The sequence below is a fragment of the Nannobrachium achirus genome (genome assembly GCF_963921795.1).
Source record: "Nannobrachium achirus genome assembly, chromosome: 20".
NCBI lineage: Eukaryota > Metazoa > Chordata > Actinopteri > Myctophiformes > Myctophidae > Nannobrachium > Nannobrachium achirus.
The window spans coordinates 28,344,854-28,372,291 of record NC_137827.1 but is presented as its reverse complement, the minus strand read 5'-3'; the positions used below and the strand labels follow the sequence as shown (position 1 = coordinate 28,372,291).

At 46.5% G+C, this 27,438-nt stretch overlaps 1 protein-coding gene and 1 long non-coding RNA gene across 2 annotated transcripts in view; one reads left to right on the top strand and one right to left on the bottom strand.

Annotated features, from left to right (window-relative positions):
- Positions 1-27,438, top strand: part of pacrg (PARK2 co-regulated) — a gene marked incomplete at both ends in the record, with an annotated part of 117,349 nt that overhangs the window by 31,592 nt on the left and 58,319 nt on the right. The window contains one exon of the mRNA XM_080750957.1: positions 2,704-2,838. Coding sequence (XP_080607083.1) covers positions 2,704-2,838 — 135 coding nt within the window. The remainder of the gene's footprint in view (positions 1-2,703; positions 2,839-27,438) is intronic.
- LOC308305552 lies at positions 14,271-20,339 on the bottom strand. The gene is made up of 8 exons (XR_013963118.1): positions 20,266-20,339; positions 18,642-18,726; positions 18,268-18,429; positions 18,069-18,177; positions 16,555-16,633; positions 16,306-16,445; positions 15,390-15,517; positions 14,271-14,894 (listed from the first exon to the last, which is right to left on the bottom strand). It is a non-coding gene; the product is annotated as an uncharacterized lncRNA (long non-coding RNA).

Genomic DNA, 27,438 nt, shown 5'->3' with positions numbered 1-27,438 from the left:
GCCAGTCAATACAGTCTGGGTTCATTCTCCCCCCTCACTAGCCGGTCCAGCTTGGGCTATTTTTGGCCCTCCTGTGCTGTGCCATGCAGCGTGGCTCAACGGCCGTCCGAGCTGCCTGGATATGAGGGCTTTGTTGCTCCTGCTTGCTGCTACGTCATTGATCTGCAAGCTTTACCACACTGCCTATTCCCCCCTGCTAGGACTGTGTGAGACAGAGAGGAATGGCAATGACAGAGACAGACAGACAGACAGACAGACAGACAGACAGACAGACAGACAGACAGACAGACAGACTGACTGACTGACTGACTGACTGACTGACTGACTGACTGACTGACTGACTGACTGACTGACTGACTGACTGACTGACTGACTGGGTTGTGGCTCACAACATCAAAGAGCATCAAACACTTGAGGATTGAGTGGCTGTTTGTCCTTGGAACGCTCGCAAGTGAAACTGTATTCTTCTGATGAGGCAGACTCGCACTTTGCGTATTCATGATGAATGGGAGTTAAAACAATACAAGGGTACATGCCCACAGGCGTATGGCCTAACATTTGTTGGAATGAATTTCGTTTTGGATATTACAGAGGGGCTTACGCTGTGGAGAGCCTTTTTACTCGTGCGGTTTACACGCATTGTTAGTCACAGACATTTTGTTTGCGTACTCCCTCTCCTGCAGGTACGCAAACTTGTGCCTATTAATTCAGCATAATATTATTCAGTACTCTCCGGCATGGTAAACAAACGCTCCAAACGGATTCATTTGAAATGCCTGCACCACAATCCCACGGTGCATTAAGACTGTTTAAATGCAGTGCTGAGAGACGCCCACTCCAGATCCCTTGTAATAGTTTCCTCTCTTTTCCTATTTCTCCGGGGCCTTGCCATGCTCACACCAGTTGCACCACATAACAGGAGCAACTTGAAGTGCATTATTTTCTGATTTAGCTTGCGCTCCAGGGCCTTTTTTTTTCTTTCTTTTTTTTTTACTCATTTTGTAAAATGTTTTTTCGTATTATGCAATAAGCAGGCAACACTACTGCCAGACATGTAAACACAAACTCAGTAAAGTCGACCAGAACCCGAAATAACATAAAAGTCTCTGGAGTTGTTCTGAAGGGGACCTTCACGTCAAAGATACTCAGAAACCAGTTTGGCATGGTTCTCTGTACCATTGCACGTACTGGTCCCACCACACTCTGACTCCGTCTCTCGATGGGCGGTAATCTGAGGATTAATGACAGTGACACATCTGCCAGTCATGTAGCAGTGCGACACAGATGGCGAGGGACGCGCACGGGGGGACGCAGGCTTAGAGATGATTGGCTCCAGCGATCCGCCGCTCGCCTGCCACAGGATGCCGTTACAAACCTCTAATGTGTTCAATCACTCGCTGTCCAAATTCCTCAGATGTTGAAAATGTCTCCGGTGCAACCTGTGGATCTTCAGTCAGTCGGCGCACAGAAGAGTTCATTTGCCTGACACTTGGCCCTAATGTATTTGTTCTGTGCCTTATCGTCGTGAATGAGTGTTCCTCCACAGCTGCTGTTGTGTCGTTTATTGTCAGTAATGTGATATTAATACACTGTTGCAGACTCATTCCGTTTGCGCACTTCCATTTGACTCTAATGTGCTTGTTGTACCGAGTTGGAGTTATTGTATGAAAACTATTTCCTCCGTCAGCATCCCTACAAACACCAACACCGCCACCACAACAAAAATAACAGCAGCCAATACAGAGGACGAGAAAAGATGATGCTAGCAATGCCTCTGGCAGTGCCTCTGGGCCAACACACACACACACGCTCGCACGCACGCACGGCACACACACACACACACACACACACACACACACACACACACACACACACACACACACACACACACACACACGCGCGCACACACACAGACAGTCACACATATTATTTGTATCATCTTTTGTAGTATGTCTGTCTGAGTGGAGAGGAAGAACATTCGCATCTGTCTCCCTGAATTACCTTTAAGAAAATGGATTGGGACTGGGAGTGATTCTATTCCAGTAGGAAAATACCCCTCACAGTTCAACTGTCTTTGTCTTTCCTAAGACAATGCTCTCACCGGCGTGAATCTATTTCTCTATTTCTCTCTGACTCTCTCTCTTTTGTCTTCACTAGGGATTGGACGATATGCGATATTATCATTTATCGTGAATGATAAAAAACACTCACGATAATCGTATTGTGGAGATTTAATTTATCGTGATATCATCCTCCTCCGCATGCACTGGGATCAATTCACCTTTTATTTGCTGAGCTGCATATCCAGTACCATTTAATCCCTCTATAATTGGTAAAAGGTACTTTTACCAATAAATGTAAATATACGTACTTGATACAATCTTTTTTTCACTCTCTACCAAATCTCTTTACCAAAAAATAGCCGTTCTACAAGCTCACAACGCGACGCGCTGCAACGCGTTGTGAGCTTGTAGATCTTCTATTTTTTGGCAAATGTTCCGCCCCAGGATAATGGAATTTGATTAGCGCGATAATATCATAAAACGCGAATTCTTTTGTCACAGTAATCGTTATATGACATTTTCATATCGTCCCATCCCTAGTCTTCACCACTCATCTCGTCTCTTGTCTGTCTGTGTGCCATGAATGCTATCTCCCCTTCCAGGTCTTTATTTTTGTTGTTTGTGTTTTCTGTCCGTCCAGGTGGTGGGACCGCCTGCGGCAGGGGCTTTCCGCGAGCGTCCGGCCAAACCCACGGCCTTCCGCAAGTTCTACGAGCGCGGGGACTTCCCTATCGCCCTGGAGCACGACACCAAAGGCAACCGCATTGCGTGGAAGGTAGGAGGCTGTGCTATATGATAGTACCGTCGGCTCACATTGGCAGGAAAGAAGCCTCTTACTTTTTAACATCACTGACAGGGTTTAAGGCCCTCAAGAGCATTAAATAACCTTTAGGAGAAAGCCATTGGGAACCAATTAGAAACTTGCAAATGTTCCTTTGGAAATGTATTGATATACTGTATGTATATATTCAAAGTAGCAAGTGGATCATGCATTGTCATTTTCTGTTTTTTTTACATTATCCCATGAGTTTGATTAATTAAAATAAATTGGTGGGGTAAAACCAAGACTTTACCTAGACATGCACAGGAGAATATCCCTGGAATTATTCCGCAACTCTGGAGCAGTTGGAGCGCAGTGCGAAACCCCAACACTGGGCTCCACCTTGGCATCACACAGTGCCCTTTGAAATCCTGATAGGTGGGACGCAAACACCATTCATCATCGTCATTACCGGCTTCATTTCAATCACAGCCGGGCCGGCCGCCCTTATTATCAGGTGTCCTCAGATGCTTTTCGATGCTGGAGGTGACGAAGGCAGCTTCTTTCACTCGTCTCTCGGTCCGCAGCGAGCTCCTATCCTGTAGGACAGTGGTTCTCAACCTGTCTGGGGTCCCCAGATGATTAACTTAATGTGCTACATTTTGTGTATGTTTTCTCACTAAACAGTAAACAAACCAACATCAAGTTTTAAGTGTATATCTGCGTATCTGCACATTTCTAAAGTGACAATTTAATGACTTTTCAACTCATTCTGTGCCTATCCCGAACATGTTCGGCTTTATTTCAATCCAATACAATTCTTTTTGGAGCCGTGTGCAGAGCACATGGGCTCCCTCTGAGTGGCAATGTGTGTCCTGTCTCACCAGAGTCTGTGTCCAGTCGAGAATGAACAGGATCTGCCCATGCGCAATTCTTTGGATGGGATTTATGTCACTTTGAAGTGAGCCGATTTTTTGGATGGGAGGATGGGATTTATGTCACTTTGAAGTGAGCCGATTTTTTGGATGGGATTTATGTCACTTTGAAGTGAGCCGATTTTTTGGATGGGATTTATGTCACTTTGAAGTGAGCCGAATCTCTGGGATCCGTTCTTTTCAAAGAGCCGTTCAAAAGTTATTTATTTTGTAAATACTTTGTAGATTTTGATTATAATTACAAATCACTTCAATCAAAAACATAGACCTGGAACTGCTCAAATTCACGGCTCCACTTCGAACCGAGGTTTGATTTTTTTATTAATTGACTTACCCTGAGCTGCTTGTAGAGTCGTGGGTGGTCCTGGCTCGTCCTACGCTAGCCAGCTAACCATTTTACATGGTCCGACGATATATTCCATTAAAAATGGTTTAAAATACATTTTTGAGCCCCCCAATGTTCACCAAATGTTCAGCGCCGCTTCCGGAACGACGTCCAGTGTGCCTATCCCGAACATGTTCGGCTTTTTTAATGAAATGAATAAAATGATCCGAGGCCTTCTGAAGCCTGAGCCTCTCTGGATTGTGTTTTTAGGGATGTGGCGCGAGGTTTATTTACCTCGCGCCACAGGGGGGGGGGGGGGGGGTCCCCTGTTATGAAATATGATTATTTTGGGGGTCGCGGCCTGAAAAGGTTGAGAACCACTGCTGTAGGAGGCGGTGTGGATTGACTCGCAACTTGTAAGGCGCTGCCTGTCTCCCAGTGCCAATCGCCTAATCCATCAATCGCAAAGTGATATAGGCTAGGCTTGTGGATGTGTGTGTGTGTGTGTGTGTGTGTGTGTGTGTGTGTGTGTGTGTGTGTGTGTGTGTGTGTGTGTGTGTGTGTGTGTGTGTGTGTGTGTGTGTGTGTGTGTGTTTGTTTGCATGTTAAAACACACAGTTGTTTAGAACATGCAAGTCTCTACAGAGCTGTTAGGCCTCATCTGATGTGCTGTGTGGGATTTCTCCTCTTCTAATCACCATGTTTCTTTATGACTGCTCTCCCACCACACTGCCGGCTCCTCCATAATTTCCCAGCCAGCGTGCACCGACCAACGCTTAATGACATTTATACATCCTAGCCGAGGATAAATGAATCAAAGCAAATATGCCCTTTTCTTCCCCTTTCCATTCTTCAAAGTGAGAGAGAGAGAGAGAGAGAGAGCGAGAGAGTGTCAGCAGAGCAAGTGAGCTTTCCTGTTTAGTTAACTGTCTTTCTCCAGGTGAAAACATGTTGAAGGCATCTGTCTTCCATATGTATTATTAATGCAAAACGCTCAAATGAACCTTTGCTTTCGCAGGAAAAGAAAACAAAGAAATAATGACTTTCTTTTGTGCCCTCTCCTGAAAGCCATTCTGTAAATGAAATGTGCTGTGTGAAATTGTTGCTGTCATATTTAATGCAGCCGTTATGCTTATTGATTTTTTCCTTTTGTTTTGTATCGTGCCATACATACATACTGTATATGATTTTTATAATTCTCCCAGACAGATGACTTTATTGCTCTCGCTCTGTGACTCTGTGAGTCAGCTCCCCACGTGAACAAATCACTCCATGGGCATTTGGGTTCCTGATGTTTGTTTGAAGCTGCTATAGTTCAATGCTGGTTTGTCTTATAAAGTAGCATGCACACCTGTTTCGAAAAGCATTTCTTGTTGTTATAATCAGTCTCTTCCGAGCCTCTGTACTTGTAAATCAGTCCAGACTGAGTGTGTGTGCGCGTGCGTGCGTGCGTGCGTATGTACATGTGTGTGTGTGTTATGTGGAGAGGAGAGTGTAACCGTGATTGGAGTGTGCATGGGGAGAAGGCTGTTGTGTTGTGTGTGTTTGCACTGAGCTGCCCTCAGGGCACAGGTTCAAGACAGCAGCTCAGGATCAATCTCAGCCTGAGAGCGCGGCCTGTTAGAAGAATGAGAAAGAACGGAAGAAAGTTAGAGAGAGGGAGAAAGAGAGAGAGAGAGACATCACGTGTGAGGAGTTCAACCCACCATCTCTTGGAAGCTCCACATGATGCAAATAGCACTCAAGAAATAATTACACTCCTCAAACTGACCATGAGATACGTAAACAACCAACATATTTGAATGAAAAACACACCTGTAAAACTCAGAAGCGCTATGTTTCGTGCACTTGAGTGGTACAGAAGGAGTAAAGTTTGCTTTCCGTCCTCCCGATTAAAGTCTAGAAAACATGACATAAAGACTAAATTGGGAGAAAACAACTTCTTCCTCCTCTCTAGTCATCCCCCCTCCGTGCAGCAGGGAGCAGCAGCGAACAGCAACGCTTGGCTTTGGACTGTCATTGAGTCATCCCCCTCATATCTTAAACAGCACCCCTCTCACATCCATATACTACTGGACTATAGGCTGCCCCATACCTAATAGTCGAGAGAGAGAACGTTAACCAATTTGGCATGATCTGCTGCGGAGATATTACCCAGAGTCCCCTTCCTCTATCAATATTTTTTGTTAGCAATAATTATGATTCTGGGGGAACAGGGTTGGAAGTGAATTTGGATCAATATCGGTACTTTCAGTGTGTGTATGTGTGTTTGGAAACAGCCCTATTTGGATACTGAGAGTACGATGCAGTGTTGTTTATGGAGCAGCTGAACCTAATCAGCCTCTATTTGTTTGAGTTGTGTGGGCATTAAACCATTAAACCCAGATAATGAATTTTCATTCAGTTTACTTTATTTCCTCCTTTTTTCTCCACTGGGAGGAAGAGTAGCAACATTTTCTTACTACCTTCATCAGCTGAGGTCTGTACTACTACTAAGTTTCATCTGCACCATTATGGGTGCATTTGGGTCCATTTGTATACTCTCAGAGTTAAATTAACACTGAGGACTTTAAATATTATGTATACTTAACGTAATATTAGCTTGAAAGCAGCCACAACCCTCCCAAACATTATTTGTTGAGAGCATATAATAATAATAATAATAAATGTTATTTACAACGCGCTTTACATTCTTACGAATCTCAAAATATCATGCGTTAGAATAGATGCTGTGCTTGTGTGTTAAATATTATTTAAAAAGAAAATATATACCTGACCGACAAGCAGCTATGTTAATGCGTTTGTTTATATATTTATGTGTGAATGCTTGCATGTGTGCGCGTACGTGCATGCATGCATGCATGCGTGTGTGCACTGACTGTACACGTGTGTTAAGTCTACACATGCGGCGGCAGAAATGCTAGGTAACCAAATGTCAAGGGCGAGTTGAAAGAGGGAAGGTTGCATCCAAGAAGTAATTTGGCTCTCCAGAGGTAAAAGGCTCGACTGTAATGTGGCTCACGCAGGTAAAAGCTCTACACGTATGAGAAACATGTGCTGCAGATAGATAAGAGAGGAGAGGTGCCTGTATATTTTGTATATGTGTGTGCGTGCGTGCGTGTGTGAGTGCGTGTACATAGATACAGTATGCATCTGTGTGTATTTGGCTCCTACCACAATGTAGGAGCCAAAGGACTGGAACTGCTGCACTCCCCAGCCCCATGAGGGGAGGGAGATAGAGAGAGAGAGAGAGAGAGAGAGAGAGAGAGAGGGAGAGAGAGAGAGAGAGGGAGAGGGAGAGGGAGAGAGAGACAGAGAGAGCTAGCTCCATAGGGACACTGCAATCAGGAGACATGGCTGTCACTTGGCTCTCAGTTATAATGGATGAGCTGAGGTCTCCCTGTCTTCCCTGTCTGGCCTGTTGGGGTTGACTCCACCCCCGACCCCCCGCACACCACCCACCCCCTCCCCTTTGCTCTTCTCATGCGGCCAGAGGTGGAAAAGGTACTCACATGTTGTACTTAAGTAAAAGTATCAATACTGCACTATAGATGTACTCTGTTAGGGTGCCCTCACACCAAAATACAATGCATTTCAATGAGAATGGAGCTTTTTTTTGCAGAAATCCTCTACTGGCAAAAAAACGCTCCATTCTCATTGAAATGCATTGGCGGATTCCACTCTAGGTATTTTGGTGTGTGGGCACCCTTACAAGTAAAAGTCCAGAATTCAAAATGTACTTGCGATGCGACGCATTGTGAGCTTGTAGATCGGCTATTTTCAAATAGCCAAGGTATAAAATAGGGCTAAAGTGTGTTAAAGTTGTACCATGTAACTTTTTTTATAAAACAAATCTTAAAATTGTCCTAACTGTTAAATCGCTAAAGTTTTAGAACACCCACTCCGTTATTTTCAGCTTCTGAAGCCTTCTCTTTATATGTTTTCTATGATCCTGGCCGTGGACCGGATTTCGCGCCAAAATGACGTAATCTGCATCATCTGTATACGTTGTGTATACGTTGCCCAATCACATCGCCGATCATGCACACATGGTACACTACCGGCCAATCACAGCGCATCTTGAAGTGGGGTCGCCATATTTGTAGTCGCCCGTGTGTCTCTTTACTCAAAAGGTAATCTCGCCTACCAGGCAGGGTGAAGTAGTCCGTTTCTCCGGAATGCCTGAACGCACAGGAACCAGGGACCCCTCTAAAGATAGCTCTCGGCGTTGTGGAGGCAGACGCGGGGGTATGAAGGTACGAAAAACGGGCGAAAGACGCGAACGCGACCGCGGTTTGCTATAGGGCTACTGACCACTAGTTGAGCATCTTACACAGTATAGCTTTAATGTGGGTTTTATAATATTATAATTTACACCTGCAAAGTAACTAGTAACTAAAGTGTTCAAATAAACATAGTGGAGTAAAAGTACAATATTTGAATCCAAGATGTAGAGGAGTAGAAGTAAACGTTTTGGAAATTGGAAATACTCAAGTAAAGTACAAATACCTCAAAATTGTACTTAAGTACAGTACTTAAGTAAATGTACTTAGTTACTTTACACCACTGCCCCCGACCCCCCGCACACCACCCACCCCCTCCCCTTCGCTGTTCTCATGCGGCCCTGCAGCCACGTGGCGTGCAGACACTTGGACGTGCATACAGTATGTGCAGCCGTGCACGCACACACGCACACACGCATGCACGCTCCTAAACGCTCCTGTTTATTTCATTACATCGATCGCTTATCTACTTTATCATGTTTCCATATCTTGTGTTGCTGCGCGTCGCACCTCCTGTACGCTTTAAGGTCAGTGTTTTGTCCTCTTTATAAAGCCCCTCCCCCCCTCCAGACACCGCCCCCCTCTACCCCCACTGTTCCCTCCGCCGGCTCATGTACTCTATCTATTCCCTTTTGTCCTTTTATGGGGTCCTGTCCGGGGGCAGAGAGAGGGGGGGGGGGGGAACCGGCTTTTTATAAAAAAAAGAAATATCAATGCAAACCTGATTCCAGCTCCCCCTCCTCCGTCGCCTCCTCCGCCACCACCAGCCTCGCCTCACGCTCGGGGAGGAGACGGGGAGGGAGGGAGGGGGCTGTGGGGGTTGAACGGCGGGGAGGGGGGGGGGGGGCAATCAATTAATCTGATCAAGCGCTTTAGGAAATGGAGAGCGTAAGCGCTCCTAGGGGACGGATATCCATCTCCTTGGGATGATTGAATTACGCGCCGAGCGAGAGAGGGGGGGAGGGGGGGGGGGCAAGGGGGGTGAACGAGGGGGCCGGGGTGACCGGGAAAACGAAGGAGCGTGTGCTGAGGGAAGACAGAGTGAAAGAGATAGTGAAAGAGAGGGAGACAGACAGACACACAGGGCAAGGAAGGGAGTGGGAGTGGAGGAGTGGGGGGATGAGGTTATTCCAGAGAGAAGAGGTTTATTCTCCTCCTCCCCAGGGGCGTCACACCAAATTCTGGGCCCTGGGTACAAGGATTCACTGCGGTATTTTGTGCTTTAACTGAAATTGAAAAATAGAAAATTTGTGCAAGTCTTTGAAGGTTTTTTTGAAAAGCATATGTTCCTATGTCAGTGGTGCTCAAACTTTTTCATCACTGCGGTATTTTGTGCTTTAACTGAAATTGAAAAATAGAAAATTTGTGCAAGTCTTTGAAGTTTTTTTTTTGAAAAACCTATGTTCCTATGTCAGTGGTGCTCAAACTTTTTCATGTGAAGGACCCCCAAAATGATGTGCATTTGGCCACGGACCTCCATCTCAAAATATTTAGTTGCAGGGACCCCCCAGAAGCAAAATTTGAGTTACAAAGTTATTCAAAGATTATTTGCACCTTTTCACGACTTTTCAAAAATAGCAGATCTACAAGCTCGCAGCGTGGCACTCAGTGCCGCGCTGTGAGCTTATATATCTGCTATTTTTCAATAGCTAAAGTATAAAATAATTAAGGCCCCTCCACCTTGGGCCCTATAGCAACTCAGTCCCACTTTCCCCCTATAGTGACGCCCCTGCTTCTCCCTAGGTTTTTTTTCTCCCTCCCCCCATCTGTCCATTTACATTTCTATGTGTCATACCTTATGGCAGATAACCCTAGTCTCCTTTGACAGCTATATTACATGGCACGTATGGTACGTATATCATTTTGCTTTGGAATCAATTCAGAGGCCTTATAGTCTTCCCCCCTTTTTTCAATTTCTCATTTTGTTTACCGGGGAAATGCACGAGACACGTGTGTGAGCGGAAATGTGCACGAGCGCGAGCAGCACCCGGAGGAGGGTGTTTTGGATTTTTTTATGGCTTTGTTACAGCGATTCGTTTATTGCATTTAAACCGCATGTGTTATGTTGTTGAATGACTGGCAAGGACCCTAAAATTGCACTATTGTCACCCCCACCTGTGGTTCCATTCAGAAATGTTAATAAATCAGTCAACAGCAGCTACAGTTTTTCCCGAGCTCAGTGAACAGGCTTTTCCATCATTTCATAACATCACTGTCGCGCGGAAACCTCGTATCGCGCAAAAGTAGTGAAAACAGCAGATCTACAAGCACATAACGCCTCGCACTGCGAGGCGTTGTGCGCTTGTAGATCGGCTGTTTTCACTAGTTTACATCATGTTTTAGATGATAATTTCAAAACGAACGGTTTTGGACATACAAGGTTTCCACCCGACAACGACGATAAGCTGCGCGCTGTATCTATTGCTGCAGAAACTCACCTTTTCAGAGGGGAAAAAAAGATAGAAATATCCTTCTCTTCTTCTTCCGAATGTGTTGAATGGATACAGGCTCTTCAGCTCCACGCCGATGACTTCTCTGGGCTGCCGAAGCTTTTGTGGAGAAGAACGCTTTGAATAGACGGAGCAAAATGGGGTTAACCATGCGTTCTCTATGGCTCCCTGGCTGAGGGTACACGAGCTCTCCAGGGGGACAGTTCTGTGTCATAAGGAAGGAGATGAAACACAATAAGAGGTTGGGAATATGAACAAGGCCCCCCGGGCGTCCTCTGGGAAGAAGAAGAAGAAGGGAGTTTATATTATAGAGAGGTGTGTGTGTGTGTGTGTGTGTGTTAGGGATGGGACGATATGAAAATTTCATATCACGGTTATTGTGACAAAATAAATCGCGATTTACGATATTATCGTGAAAATTCCATTATCCTGGGGCGAAACATATGCCAAAAAATAGCAGACCTACAAGCTCGATCGGCTATTTTTTGGCAAAGACATTTGATAGAGTGAAAAAAAGATTGTATCAAGTATGTATATTATAAGAACCTTTTACCAATTATGGAGGGTTTAAGTGGTACCGGATATGCAGCTCGGCAAATAAAAGGTGAATTGATCCCAGTGCATGATGGAGGACCAAATCATGATGAACTAGAAGCAGTGCTCTTCCGAGCACAGGTCTCCACCAGGCCACACAAATCGGCCTGTTATAGCGCCACCATGAGGCTGATGTAAAAAATGTGGGGCAGAGGTTCTGAATTAGCATCCAGTGTGTGTGCTCAGTTTGGCAGCGATCGGGCCAACGGTGACTGAGATTAGCTGCTCACAAACTGCGAGGACGCACGGACGCACGCACGCACGGACGGACGGACGGACGGACGCACGGACGGACGGACGGACGGACGGACGGAGGGGAAAACATACTCTCCCTCAGCCTTCGGCTGGTGGAGACAATTAAACCTCGGCGGTACGATTATCATGAGTTTGTTTTTTATCATGATAAACGATAATATCACTTATCATCCCATCCCTAGTGTGTGTGTGTGTGTGTGTGTGTGTGTGTACACGTGTGTGTTGAGCGGGGTGTTTTCACGCAAAAAGAAGGAAAAAGAGATGAGAGTAGGAAAAGCAGGAGATAGGGGGAGGCAGGCAGGTGGAGACGGGGAATCCCTGAAAATGTCGCCCCGGGGCAGTAGGAGCGTCGGAGGCCCACTGCGAGGCCGCCGGTACGCAGGCCCTACGAGTCGCTTGCCCTCCTTCGGTCGTAAGTAGAGACTCAAGCAGTGAGACCTCATCTACAGGCTAACTGCTCCGCCGCCCTCAGCTATTATTCATAACAGACAGACGCCATGTGAAGCTAGGGGGATCTTCCTTTAGCCCTTGGGCCTTTCCGACTGCAATAGCAAGGAAAACAATCACGATAATCGTATTGTGGAGATTTAATTTATCGTGATATCGTCCTCCGTCACACACTGGGATCAATTCACCTTTTATTTGCCGAGCTGCATATCCAGTACCACTTAAACCCTCTATAATTGGTAAAAGGTACTTATAATATACGTACTTGCTAGTCTTTTTTTCACTCTCTATGAAATGTCTTTGCCAAAAAATACACAAATGTTCATATCATCCCATCCCTAATGTGAAGCTTGGAGGATCTTCCTTTAGCCCCTGGGTCTTCCGACTGCAATAGCAAGGTGGTGGAGGGGGGGGGGGGGGGGGGGGGTGTGTCTTTGTTTCAAAACTATGAGGATAGATGTGGATGCCTTTGTCCCCGAGGGGCCTTGAAGTGCAGAGCGATGTGTGATTCTTTTTTATCATAGCTGCCGTCATTGTTACAGACCAAGCAGCCAGTCTTTTTGGTTTATGCTCTGATTCAGAGCAAAGTAAATCTCTTGAAAAGTAAATCTTGTGATCCCTATTCCCGACAATAACAAGCCTTTGTGTTTATCCCTGAGCCGCTCCGCCTACACATACGCACGCATGCACACATGTACACACGCGGCCACGCACGCATGCACACACACACACACACACACACACACACACACACACACACACACACACACACACACACACACACACATGCGGCTTGTTTGTGCAATTCGGGCACTGTGACGGGCAGTCGACCACTTCCTGTCTTTCCTTGAAGCAACCCGCCTAATATTTACGTGTTTGGATGCGGCTGCAAACACGGAAACACAGAAAAACCTGTCCTTGGAATGCTGCGCAGTGTTTCGTCGTGGTCCTCCCTATCTTCCCCAGGTTCTATGTTCCCCAGGTTCTATGTTACCCACTTCCCCCCCAAAAAGGTTCAATGTTCCCCAGGTTCTATGTTCCCCACTTCCCCCCCAAAAAGGTTCTATGTTCCCCACCCACCCTTCCGTCTATGTTCCCCGCTCAAATAAAAAAAGGATCTACTATATGTTCCCCGTCAAAAAAAGGTGCCCACTCGTCCAGATGCCCAGTCATAACAAAAGTATGGTGTCCAGATGTCCCTAATGTCCCCTGTCCCACTAGTATTTGTAATTTCTCCCCATTATTGTGTGTTTTGAGTTGTTATTAATAATTTGAAATGAATGTTTGCTGCATTTTCGGATGAGTGGGGAACATAGAACCTTTTTAAGTTGGCTGGGGAACATAGAACCTTTTTTAAGTTGAGCAGGGAACATACACACTAAAAAATGTTGGGTTACCAACAACCCAACTTGAGTTATTTTTTAACCCAACACGGGGATCAATAGTGGACCAACCCAACAGTAGTTAATTTGACCCAACAAAATGGGTTGATAATTTTAACCCAACAGATGGGTTACATTATTTAATCCAATAGCTGGGTCAAATGTATTACAGCCCTGGGTCGATTCTACCCAATGATTTGGTTAACTATTGTGCACACATTTAACCCAAATGCTGGGTCAAATTAATTACAGCCCTGGATCAATTCTACCCAATGAAAGGTTAATGTTGTGCCCAAATTAACTACAATTCTGGGTTATTTTAACTACACACATTTATTAAATATTCCATCCAAATGCTGGTTCATATTAACTGCAATAGAATACCCATATATTGTTAAATTACAAACCCTTTTAAATCCTATACTTGGTCAAGAAAATAATATAATATGGAATAAACCATTTTAAAATGTTGTTATCTTAGAAAAGTATTTATTTTCAATCAATATCAATGAAGTAACAATAGTGCAAACTATTTCTCCAACAATTAAAAACAATATACAACTTGTAATTTGCAACAAAACTTTTAAAACCTTAAAAGAACTATAGGCTACTGCATCAATAGTAAACAACCACACTATAAACAAGTAAGACCCCCTAATCGGGAGATAAGCGACCTTCAGGTCACAGCGTGATTTTAGGTCAAAATGTGTAGAAGCAGTGTCCAAAAATGTGTTTACACATGGCTAGGAGAGATACTTTATAAGAGGCCTCAAGTCATGATGAGACAATACATGCTGACTTATCATTGGTTAAGGGAGTACTGCATTAATACTGTATTCTGTTTGTTGGATGATACACTTCAATCCACTTGACAAAAAAATAAAAAATAACGAATATAGACCCAAACCGTGTTGTCAGAGCCAATGAACAACACTGGAGGGGGAAAAAAATCATGAGCAGCAGAGGTTTTCAGTCCACAAGTCCACAGTCTCTACTTACTTGCAAGCAAGTATTGAAGCACGCAGAAACTTGACAATGGAGGGGGGAAAAAAAGAATGAGCAGCAGAAGTTTTAAGTCCACAAGTCCACAGTCTCTACTTACTTGCAAGCAAGTATTGAAGCACGCAGAAACTTGACAGGCTTCGATTCTTCTCCGCCCATCTCATAGACTGCATTTTGTAGTAATTCCCAAACCGGAGCACACTGCTTAGGGTATTCGACACCAAAAATGTAGTAGTCCTTAAAACAGACATCGACAGTCCAAAGCAGGGTATTCTGCTCTAAAGCCTCCTGACGAAAGCCTGGGATGTGTGGCGGATGTCATTCCCCAGTGACAGGACATGGGGGTATGGCCTTGATACCCGCGCTTCCTCGAGGTACCCCACCAAGTTTGTTGCAGGCTGAGAAAGGAAAAACAAAGCAAAACAAAAAAACAAGATAAATCAACCAGTAAATGATTGTTGAAAAGCAAAGAGTAAGCAAGTTACAGTGTTTACTGATAGTTACTAAATACATTTTCTGAATTATTCTATAACAGGCGGTCAAGCATGATGTTCTCATCTTAACCCATTCAGGCCGGGAACACATTTTGCTGTTTGGGAGGGGCTTACAGTACATGTACAGTATGTAGCAACATATTTGTTTTGTAGGCTAATTTCTGATTTAGCCCTATTCTATAGGTTAGGCCTGGACCTGGGTTGGATCTGCATTTGGACTACCATTTTCCATCTACACCTAATCTCTTTTCACCAAAAATAGGCGATCTACCAGCTCGACACACACATGTCACATGCAAAGCATTGTGAGCTTGTAGATCTGCCGTTTTTTGATAATACCGACCCATGAATATCATATGGATGCTGGGTTCAACTTCAAACCAATGCAGGGGGACTTACAGGCTTATGGTCGATGAAGGCCATGCTGGATTCCTCGACTGTATGGTGAACTACTTTTCGCCCAACTTTGTATACTGTTGGCGGAAGCAGCGCTGGTAGCTGACTCAGAGCCAGTTCCCCCAAACAAACTGTAGGAAGAAAATTAGGTATCAATATGTGGAATGGCATATCTGATTTGTAGACTGGCACCAGCCCAAATCAATCATAACAACGATCGCGTCTATCTCGCTATTAAAGCGGTAAATACAATTCCAGGAATAAATAAAATCTGGTTAGTAAGCCAGACACATAATACCACAGATAAGGGTTGCATGTAGGGATGGGACGATATAAAAATGTCATATCATGGTTACTGTGACAAAATAAATTGCAATTTACGATATTATCGTGATAATCAAAAAACATTATCCTGGGGTGGAACATTTGCTAAAAAATAGCAGATCTACAAGCTCACAACGTGTTGTGAGCTTGTAGATCGGCTATTTATTGGCAAAGACATTTGATAGAAAGTGAACAAAAGACTATCAAGTACTATATTATACGATACCAGATATGCAGCTCGTCAAATAAAAGGTGACTTGATCCCAGTGCATGACTGAGGACGATATCACGATAAATGAAATCTCCACAATACGATTTTCATGAGTGTTTATCACGATTAACGCTAATATTGTGTATTGGCCCCCCCTAGTTGCATTACAATCATCTGCTTTGCAACTATTGCGATTAATCAGGGGGTGAACCAATCACTGAAGACTGTCTCTTTGGCAATGCCCAATGGCTACAGTAGGAAGGGCTTTCAGATGGTAAAATGAACAGTCAGGCTATGTGATTTTGTCATTTAGTAGTAAAAAAGGGTTAGGGTTGAAACATTTACATAGTCTGATGTACAACAACAACTATAATAATGTATTACCAGGTGTTAATCCATCAACTGAAGAGGTTAACTTCCTCTCCCGTCTTGCCAGGTGTAAGATCTTATTGGTGAAGAGCGGCAGCCAGGTCTCAAAAAGTTTGGGCGCAGCCTCTCCATCCAAGACCGAGAAGTCTTGCAATCTAAAAATATGAGAAAAAAAATAATTCAATGTGGCAGCTAACATACTGATAAATAATAATCATAAACAATGCAGCCTCATATGTAAATGTATACTCCTTCACAACTTACCATGCCCGGAGTGGTAAGATGTGGGAATTCTTTCAGGATCTCTTGGATGTCCCACCTGTTCTCCCTTATACACATGGCCCTGTTTGATGAAACAAAAAGAATGGGGAATTTATATAGTGCCTTTATCCAAGGCACTTTCACATATACTGACCGATGGCAGAGGAAACCACACAAGGCACCAACATGCTCATCATAAGTGATTAGGGTTCAGTGTCTTGCTCAAGGACACTTCCACAGAAACTCTGAGGAGCCCAGGATCGAACAGGGAACCTTCTGGTGCCTCTTACCTCCTGAGCCACTGCCGCAGGTTCCGATTAATTACAGTAAGTAAAACAGTACAACTGAACAAGAATGTTAAAAGGATAAGACAAAAAATGTAAGACTGGTGTCCTTTTATGGCAGTTTTGAGGGAGGCTAACGAGTTGCACTTTATTGATGGCTGGTGATAGATGTTCCACATTTTGAGCCTTCTCACCCAAGCCAGCAGAGCGAGCAAGTACTGTGTTCGGTAGCTCCTTTCGTTCCTGTATTTACCTTTTTTATATTTTGATATTTTATATTGGTAAATACAGTTCCTTGCTTGTAGATTGGCTCCCTCTGATACGCAGCGCTACCACTGTCTGGTCTCGGACGAATACAGTGTCGCTCAGATGTTGTTGAGATTCTTTAAAGATACCCAGAACTGCACTAGGAGAGCGTGGAAACGTGTGCGAAGCGCCGAAAATCGGCGATGCCGTTAGGTATCATTAATTTATCTGTGAAAATTTAGTAGCTTTTTTCCAAACTGTATCTCGCTTCCATGTCCCGCCTCCCCGCGGTGTGGTTGGCTACGTTCCTGCCTCTGATCTATCCGAGACAGGCTGACACTACCAGCTAGCCAAAAGACGCCGTGGGGAGGCGGGACATGTGACGTAATAAGGAAGCAAGATACAGTTTGGAAAAAGCAACTAAATTTTCACAGATAAATTAATGATACCTAACGGCATCGCCGATTTGCGGCGCTTCGCACACGTTTCCGCGCTCTCCTAGTGCAGTTCTGGGTATCTTTAAAGCATCTCAACAACATCTGAACGACGCTGTATTCATCCGAGACCAGACAGTGGTAGCGCTGCGTATCAGAGAGAGCCAATCTACAAAATATAAAAAGTCAAAATATAAAAAGAGGTGATTTTGGGGTCCTGAGAGGGGCTATGTGTTCGGCTGCATATGTAGATAGTAGCTGTGAGTGTTTAAGCCTGTAACCCAATCAGGGACCAGCATTTCTGGCAATGTCATCATTAACAGACAATGAGGGACCAGCATTCCTGGTGATGTCACTGCCATCACCAGTGGTGAGCCCACCTGGGCACGCTCTGCTTGTGTGCAAGCAGAACACACGGTGAAAGTTGGCACCTGAAGTGTAGTTCTAGTTTAGATTTGAATGACTTTGTGATAAGAGTACCATGAGGCAAATACAGAGGAAAATGGCGTTGGACGAGTGCTGCAGCTAGTGTCCTCAGTGCGTTTCTACTGACCTGTACACTGCTGTGTCGAGCATGTGCTGTTCCACTTGGCTGAGGGGCTGTACATTGTTTCTCAGCCATTCTTTGAGCTGTATGGCTCTTTCGTCTGTTATCTCAGAATCTATATATCAAATGTACACATGAGGATATTACCAATCACTAAATTATGTGGCTTTATTGCTTCAACAAATTATTCAGTTGAAACTATTACCTGGTATGAGTGTCCTTCAGGCTCCAGCTTCCTGGTTTTGTGGCCGTCTTCGTGGTGTGCCCCGTGGCCTGCTCTTGGATCTCATCTTCTTCCTGCAGTTACGAAGCCTCTCTTCCAGAAACCCTGTGGAGGGCTTGGTACTCCTTTCGTGTACCAGACTCCCTGTCAAGAAATGAAAAGACTTGAGGCAAATTTTGACAGGGTGGCCACCAGATGTGGCTTGAACAGGTTTTGTCTGTCCGTCTGTCTGACAACACCGGGGATCAAACAGCTCAGAACTCTGGTGATGGGAGAGGAGTTATATTGTGTCCACTGTTCAATAGATTATTTTAGCATCAATTCCTCTAAAATGTTAATATACCGGCGGTACTCACAATGCCGCTACTTGAGTCGTCTCTCAAGCTAGGAAATGTCTGGATCAAAGAGATTGCCAGGGCTGTTTTGGTTTCGGAGGTAGGACTGTAAAGTGTAAACACAGAAAAACTAAATTACCAGCAGAGTCAAAATAGATTTTAAGTACTGCTAAAAACATGTGTCACACCACAGTATAAAGACTGCAACTAAAAATTGCACCTGCATGGTATCAAACACGACACACGCATGTATCTCCTTGTATTGACCATTCTGTTCTACCGTCTGTGACATCAGCTGTGTGATGTTGGCGTTTTTGTTTTGTCCAAACCCAACCTTTTCCACTGAAAGAACATTCAAACTAAAATATTCATGAAAGTAAGTAAACATTAATGTATTCACATGATGAGGCTACTGACATTTGTTTATTATTGTGATATTTGATCTGCGTATTGTAAGTCGCTTTGGATTAAAAGCGTCTGCTAAATGCCTAAACTGTAAACTGTAAACTATACTTTATATTTAGCACTCCAGCATTGTCCCCCTGCATGTAAAATTTAGGAACAGGTGGTACAAATTGGGTGCTTCTCAACTACCTCTTAGCACATGCACGGAATTTAGTGTAAAAAATAACTTAACATCTCTATGCTGGATTTTTATCAAACTAAAACACTTTGCAGATACAAAGGGGATAATTCAAGCCTTCCATGTAGCAGCAATGATGGTGAGTTTAATGACGTTTAATACAATCAGATAGCACTTTTCTGTTTTGACGTATGGGCTACCAATGGTTCTTGCAAAAAAGGTTGCGGCTGCATCTACACCACAGACCACACATGAGAAAACACAGCATCAACCAATAGGCTATTGTATAAACATCTGCATTTTTTTAATCAAATGTAAAACGAGACATCAGCCATACATTGTTATGTTGTAGTTTCGGTGGCTAACAAGCTACAACGGCTAACACAGTTTCCCAAGCTGTGGGTCAGGAGTCAGGACCCATTTGTGGGTCGTGACACATTTCTAATAGGTCCCTTACATGTGTTACCTGCATTGTGTTTAATTGCTATGTCTACCAAGTAGTACATAATGTTATGAATACATGAAGACATTCCATGAAACAGAAAACAAAATGTTTAAGGAGTAGTGAAAATAGCCGATCTACAAGCTCTCAACTCTGCACAAAGTGACGCGTTGTGAGCTTGTAGATCTGTTGTTTCCACTAGTTTGGGTCCCAGTCAATTCACGACGCGGTTGTGAGCTTGTAGATCTATTGTTTTCGCTCGTTTGGGTCCCAGTCAATTCTAATCTCTTTGGGTCTTGAGCTAAAGTTTGGTAGCCACTGGGCTAACAGGCTTCTCTGTATCATACTCAACAAAATGAACTGAGCGGCGAAAATGCTGCTATAAGGACATTTTACTGCATAAACATGCCGAACAGACTGCAGTCGAATCATGTTTAGCCAACATATTTAACGTTGGATTACTACTGCCCGTGGTAACGTTAGCTCTGGTCCACGCTAGCAACACAGCATGTTACACAGAACAACAACAACAAACAAGCCTCGATAAAATAACGTGGAAATAGACTTCCTGATCACAGACAATATGACGTCGCTATGAAGGTATAAAAGTGTGCACAAACCTTTTAATTTAATGTGCCTCGGCGACGATAAGTTTTCTCTTCTCCTCTGGATGTTGTTGTTGTGGACAGTTACTCGCAGGCTTTGAAATTCAGTGACGCAAGCACGTCAGTATACGCAGTGACGTCATTCCTTCAAAAGCAGGGTTCACGGAACCACCCCCAACCCAACCATAGAGTTATGTAGCGCTATATTGGATCACTCCAATATATGATAGTTCCTCCGCTAGGCGGAGCTACGAGCAGACTTAAGGGGATTCCAGACGGTACGCGGTCACCGCCTGCTAGTAATTCATTTTCAATGAGAGGCGGGCGGCTATTTCGTCCGCGCAGCGAAGTTTAGAGGCGGCGAGGCGAGCGGGCGCAGTCCCGTGAAAATCCCCGCGAGCGTGCTCGTTTGTGCATGCGTACGCGGGCGGTGAGAGATGGATTGTGTTCATCTTTGTGAAATACCGCGCAGCGTTTACTCAAAGAGCGAGTGTGTTTGTGTATCACCGCGGCGCGGTCCTCGCAGATCCAAGCGGGAGCCCCGGCGGCAACCGCTGTCCGTCTGTAGAGCGCCTTACCGATGATTCCCGTGCATAAAGTACGGGAAGTGACGCGCGCGAGGCGGAGCCTCCGCATGCACTTTGCCCCGTGCGTCACTTCCTTCTTCCTCTTGTCTTTCCTCGGCGGCTATAGAGAGTGGACGCTTTTGGTAAGAGCTCTGTGTTTACCGTGGGAAGCTATATCTCGCAAGGAGTAGCTAGCTGGCTTGCTGGCTGGCCCCTCCGTTGAGTTTGCCTCCCTTGTCGCCCCTTTCGGATTGGCTGCTGTGCCTCTTTCGACAAGGGGTTTGTCTCTGTTTTGTTAAGCTAAGGCTAAAAACAAGAGTCCCATTCACCGTGTTACGGCGGTGCGAGTCAGTCGTCTCGCATCGCGGCGCTAAGAGGGTTGCCCTTATTTGACTAGTTGTCTTTTGTCTGTCTTTTGTTTACCGGTCCCTCCCGGTATTAGTTTGGGAACGGCGCCTTCCCTAGACGGTAGTGGAGGAAGCTAACTAGCTGGCTGGGCCGCTAATTGCTTTGCCTCCCAAGGGGAAACGTGACGCTAAGTTGCGTTCTCTCCTCCGTCTATCACTCGCGCTCCAGGGTGAGCAGCTGTTTTGAGTTAACTCTTAACGGGCAAGGCGAGTAAAGTCGACAAAATCTGCAGGACACACAGTACACAAAGCACACAGCTGAACTTACTCAGTAGTTTGCAGTACTTTACTTTTCACAAGCACGACTTGAGATTGACTCAGTCTACTGTTCCCTTCAGTCACCAAGCACACACACATTGAAAGTATATATTTTTTGTCCTGTCCTATATCACCCCGTATAAAGCCAAGGGCTAATAAACGGTGTGTGATTAGGTTATACCCATCTTGTTTATATATAGTATTTTTATTTATTTAGATACATATATAGATATTAGGTTCACCCTGTATAAAGCCAAGGGCTAATAAACAGTGTGTGATTGGGTTTATACACAGCTTGTTTATATATAGTATAGATATTTTTATATTATATACATATATACATATTAGTCCTGTTCTACATCACCCTGTATAAAGCCAAGGGCTAATAAACAGTGTGTGATTGGGTTTGTATGTATTGCAGTATATATATTATATTTATATATATATATATATATTCTGTCTGTCCTATAGATCGCCCGTTAGAGCCAAGGGCTACTGAGCGGTGTGTCTAATTGCAGTATGGCTTTTAGCTGTGCCTCATGCAAAGGACCGATGCCCGTCGGGGATGGGCACCGTGTCTGTATTTGCTGTCTGGGGGTGGACCATGCACGTGTGGCAGTAACAGATCCCATGCGCTGCCAGGCCTGCTACCTGCTTGGAGAAAGGTTGTGCGCAGCCCGGTTAGAGGCTGTGGAAAATATGTCCCCACCAGATGACGGCTGCCTGCCTCCTTCCGGGACGGTGCGGCGTCACCAGTCACCTCCGGGTAAGGTGGACTTTTGGCAGATTCCCCAAGGGGGTGGGGGTTCCCGGCATCGCACGCGACGTACCCACCGGGGAACGCCTTCGGCTGCTTTGGGGGCTCCGCCTTCCAAACGCCGTAAAAGCGATGAGCTAGACACGCTTGAGCGTAAAGCACAAAACCTACGCCAAGAAGTGGACTTTCTGGACTGTGGCGATGAGGAGGATGTTCTCTCCATTCACGCCCCAGATGAGATGGATTTTGAGGAGAGCACATCTGGTTACCAGGACGAGCCTTCTGTTGCTGGTTCAGTGGCCCCCTCTCATGCTGGCTCTGCTGGCTCAGATGAGCCGCCGTCAGCATCTGAGGCTCTGCGCCTCCTCCTGGAGAGGATAGCGGCTTCTCTGAGCCTTGAATTGTCGGATCCCGAAGGCGACAAAGTACAGATCCCTATGTGTCCCCAGTTCGCGGTTGCATTCCGCGAGAGCTGGGCGAGGATGCAGGTCACGGCTGCCTCTCGGAAGCGCTTCCGCCCCTCCAGGGAGACAGCTCCATGGACACACATGGCTGACCAGGACTCCATGGGGATTGCTGCATACCCTGCTATGGATCACGTAGTGGCAGCTACCTTCCTCAATGATGCTGAGATCATAGGTAGCAAGGGCCCTCAGCTACGACCTGGTCTTGACAAAACCAGTGACCAGCTTCTTGGCAGCACCTTTGGTGTCGTCACTATCATGGCTCGCCTTAATAATGCAGCCATGCTGCTGGGCTCCTACCTGGCGCAATTGATCCCTACGCTCCAAGGTGGCACCCAGGACCGGACGGACGAAGCAGTGGAGGTGTCCAGGCTGCTCGGCCTTCTGCAGTCGGAGTTGGTGCGAGCCAACGGCCAGGCAGTGGCCTCAGTGGTGGCGTCGCGCCGCCATATCTGGGCGAACCAGTCAAAGGAACTTCCTGACCATGTAAAGAAGTCTTTCTGTGAGCTCCCCTTCACGCCGGGTATTACCTTTGGCAGAGGGGTGGATGACATACTACGTCAGACAGAGAGTCTGCGCAGGGACAGGGATATCCTAAAGAAGTTCGCAGGTGACACACGTTCAAAGCCTGCCCCCAAGAGGCAGTGGTCACATCCGAACCAAGGGCTCTCTGCTCACATGCAGCAGCGCCTTGGTCCTGTCTATCAGCAGCCCCACCAGGCCCAGCCCAAGTTCCAAGCCCAGCCCCAGGGGCAGTGGCAAGGGGGCCAAGGACGGGGGAAGAAACACTACAAAGGGCATAAGGGGCGTGGAGGCCCCTCTGCCGGACGGGGTCAATCCTCAGGGAAGAACCCCGGCCGCGGGCAGTCTACCTGACTGCCAAGCGGCCGACTTCGGGCGCTTCTCCCAGGCCCAAAGGGCAAACTGGGAGGAGCGTGTGGGGTCCCCTTGGGTGTTGGACACAGTCCTAAGGGGGTACAAACTCCAATTCCGTTGTCGGCCGCCGCCCTTCAGGGGCATGCGAATAACTACTGTGTCCGATCCTGCAAAACGGGTGGTTCTCCGGCTGGAGATCACCTCTCTTATCGCCAAAAGAGCGATCAGGAAGTTAGAGCCTTCAGAACAGCTGGATGGGTTCTACTCCAGGTACTTCATCGTTCCAAAGAAGGACGGTGGTTACCGTCCCGTTCTGGACCTGCGCATGTTCAATCGCTGCTTGAAGGACCTGACATTCAAGATGCTGTCCCCGGCTCGAGTGCTGCAAGCCATGTCCCAGGGGCTATGGTTCACCACGCTGGATCTAAAGGATGCATATTTCCATGTGCCCATCCATCGGTGTCACTGGAAATATCTCCGGTTCGCCTTCGAAGGAGAGGCCTACGAATATCAGGTACTTCCCTTCGGTCTCTCACTATCACCACGCACATTCACAAAATGCATGGACGCGGTTCTGGCACCGCTGTCTTCACGAGGCATTCAGGTTTTAAACTACCTGGACGACTGGTTGGTCTGTGCTCAGACCAGGGAGCAGGCTGCCAAGGACACCAGCTTCCTGTTGAAACATATACAGGAGTTGGGGTTAGTCCTGAACGAGAAAAAGAGTCGGTTGTCCCCTTCACAGAGGGTAGTCTTCATAGGGATAACTATAGACTCGTCAATTATGAAAGCGAGTCTGCCCAGCAGGAGGGTCGACAAGATTATGGCCTTTATCCGCAGGTTTCGGCTAGGCCGTACAGTATCTGTCAAGGGTTGCCAACGACTGCTGGGTCTGCTGACATCGGCCTCGTCGTTGGTCCCCTTAGGTCTTCTTCATCTCCGGCCGTTGCAGCGTTGGTTCAACGCCCACAAGCTGCATCCACGGCGACACAGACACCGCCGTCTTTCAGTGACGCGGAAGTGTGTACTAGCTCTAACCCGGTGGCGTTCTCGCTCCTTCTTGGAGACAGGAGTTACGCTCAGCAGGATGACACGCAGGGAACTGGTGTGCACAGATGCTTCTCCGATGGGTTGGGGGGCGGTGTACAGAGGCATGGCGGCCAGCGGCCGCTGGGATCCGCCATGGTCTCGACGGCACATAAACGTTCTGGAGTTCAGGGCTGTGTGCCTGGCTCTGCGGCGTTTTCTACCCTACCTGGACGGTCGGCACGTTCTGGTGCGGTCGGACAGCACCACGGTTGTGGCCTATATCAACCATCAGGGGGGATTGAGGTCCCGTCATCTCCACGAGATGACGAAGGAGCTCTTGGTTTGGGCTCATACCCACTTCCTGTCTCTCCGGGCTGCGCATGTCCCGGGAGTCTTGAACTCCGCGGCAGACATGCTGTCAAGAGACGGACCGCGAGAGGGGGACTGGCGTCTCCACCCTCAGGTCGTGCAACAGCTGTGGGACAGGTTTGGGAGGGCACAGGTAGATTTGTTTGCCTCCCGGGAGAACGCTCACTGCCCCAGGTGGTTCTCATTGACGAGTCCTCCGGGACCTCTGGGCCTAGACGCCCTGTCTCACGACTGGCCTCTGACGTTGCTTTATGCTTTCCCCCCGTTTCCTCTGATCCAGGCAACGCTGGACAGGGTCAAGGAGTGGGATCATCAGTTGCTCCTGATAGCCCCATTGTGGCCGAGACGCCCTTGGTTCAGCATGCTGCTGTCTCTGGTCTCGGGAACGCCGTGGAAGTTGCCTCTGAGGCCCGACCTGCTGTCACAGGCTCAGGGAACCCTTTGGCATCCACGTCCCAATCACCTCCAGCTATGGGCCTGGCCCCTGAGAGGCGTAGGTGGTCAGGTTTAGGACTGGGGGAGGGGGTTATGCGTACATTGGCAGGTTCTAGAGCCCCCTCCACCGTTGCGTCGTATCGGGATAAGTGGCGCTTGTTCTGCACTTGGTGCGAGACCTATGGCTCCGATCCTGAACGCTGTGAAACGCAGGTGGTAGTGCAGTTTCTTCAGTCGCTACTAGATAAGGGTAGGGCGGCCAACACACTGAAGGTGTATGTTGCCGCTATCGCTGCATGCCATTCTGACAGACGGCTGGGTAAGAATGAACTGGTGTTAGACTTCATGAAGGGAGTGCGACGCCTCCACCCAGTGAGAGCCCTTCAGGTTCCCATCTGGGACCTTAGTTTGGTGCTCTCTGCGCTTGAGAAGCCTCCCTTTGAGCCCCTGGGGACTGCTTCTCTCCATCACCTTTCCTTGAAGGTGGCGTTTCTATTGGCAGTCACTTCCGCTAAGAGGGTCGGTGAGCTCCACGCACTCTCGGTGAGTGAGGAGTGTCTGAGGATGAGACCTGACAAGTCAGGCGTCACCTTGCGACCCAATCCCTCTTTTCTGCCAAAGGTTCTGTCTATAGAACATGTGAACCGACCGCTACACCTGTCGGCTTTCTTGGGTGTGGACGGTTTGGGTAATACTCCGCACGTCCTATGCCCGGTAAGGGCTTTGGATGCTTATATCGAGAGAACAAGAGCGATCAGGCTGACTGATCAGCTCTTTGTCTGCTATGGAGATAGAGTCCTGGGTCAAGGGCTCTCGAAGCAAAGACTCTCACATTGGCTTGTTGACACCATTGCCTGTGCGTACAACTTGGCTGGACAGACTATGCCGTCCGCGGTAGTGGCACACTCCATTCGGCGTGTGGCCACTTCTTGGGCACAGCTTAAGGGGGTTCCCCTGTCTGAAATCTGTGCCTCAGCCAGTTGGGCATCGCCGGGTACATTCACCAGGTTCTACCGGGTCAATGTGGTTCCGGAGAATCGTGTGGAACAAGCTGTCCTGGAGGTTGCCTCTGCTCCGGCGGAGACAGTGGGCACCTCTTTGTGAGTTGGACTTGGAGCGGGCCGCTCCCACGGGGAGGGCTTGAGCTCCTAGTTTTATTTTGTTAATTTATTTTGATAGATCGCCGACTGATCTGGTAGTGTACTATCATATATTGGAGTGATCCAATATAGCGCTACATAACGAAGGTTACGTATGTAACCACGGTTATGTGAGCGATTGGATCACTCCAATCTGGCTACGGAGATCTATCGCGCCTCGGAAAGGGCACGAGGAAGAAGGAAGTGACGCACGGGGCAAAGTGCATGCGGAGGCTCCGCCTCGCGCGCGTCACTTCCCGTACTTTATGCACGGGAATCATCGGTAAGTCTGCTCGTAGCTCCGCCTAGCGGAGGAACTATCATATATTGGAGTGATCCAATCGCTCACATAACCGTGGTTACATACGTAACCTTCGTTATAATCATGGTTATAATAAGAAGAACCCAACAGAGGAATTATTTGTACTATAAATCAGGGGGCTTCAACAGGGGGTCCACGAAATTATTGGTAAAAAAAATAATAATAATAATAATAAGATTTCAAAAAATGTTGTTTTTCACATTTATGTTAAAAAATAAATCATGATTCTATCTATTTTGAATAGCTTGAACACATGATTACCATTGACAGATTGTTGATATTATTGACATTGGTTCTCAGTTAATAAGTATGTTTAGAAATGGTAGTGGTACGGCCCACCCTGCTCGCTGTAACTTGTACATGTTTAAAATAAAAAATATGTCGTAGCCCCGACACCCCCCCCCCCCCCCCCCTCACACTCTACAAGGTGGTAGGGGGTCAGTTTGGGGGTCCCCGGCCTGAAAACGTTGAAGACCTCTGCTATAAATAATCCATAATGGGTCAAATATTTAATAACACCATGGTTGGGTTAAAAGAATAGTGTTGGGTTTGCATAAAATAACCAA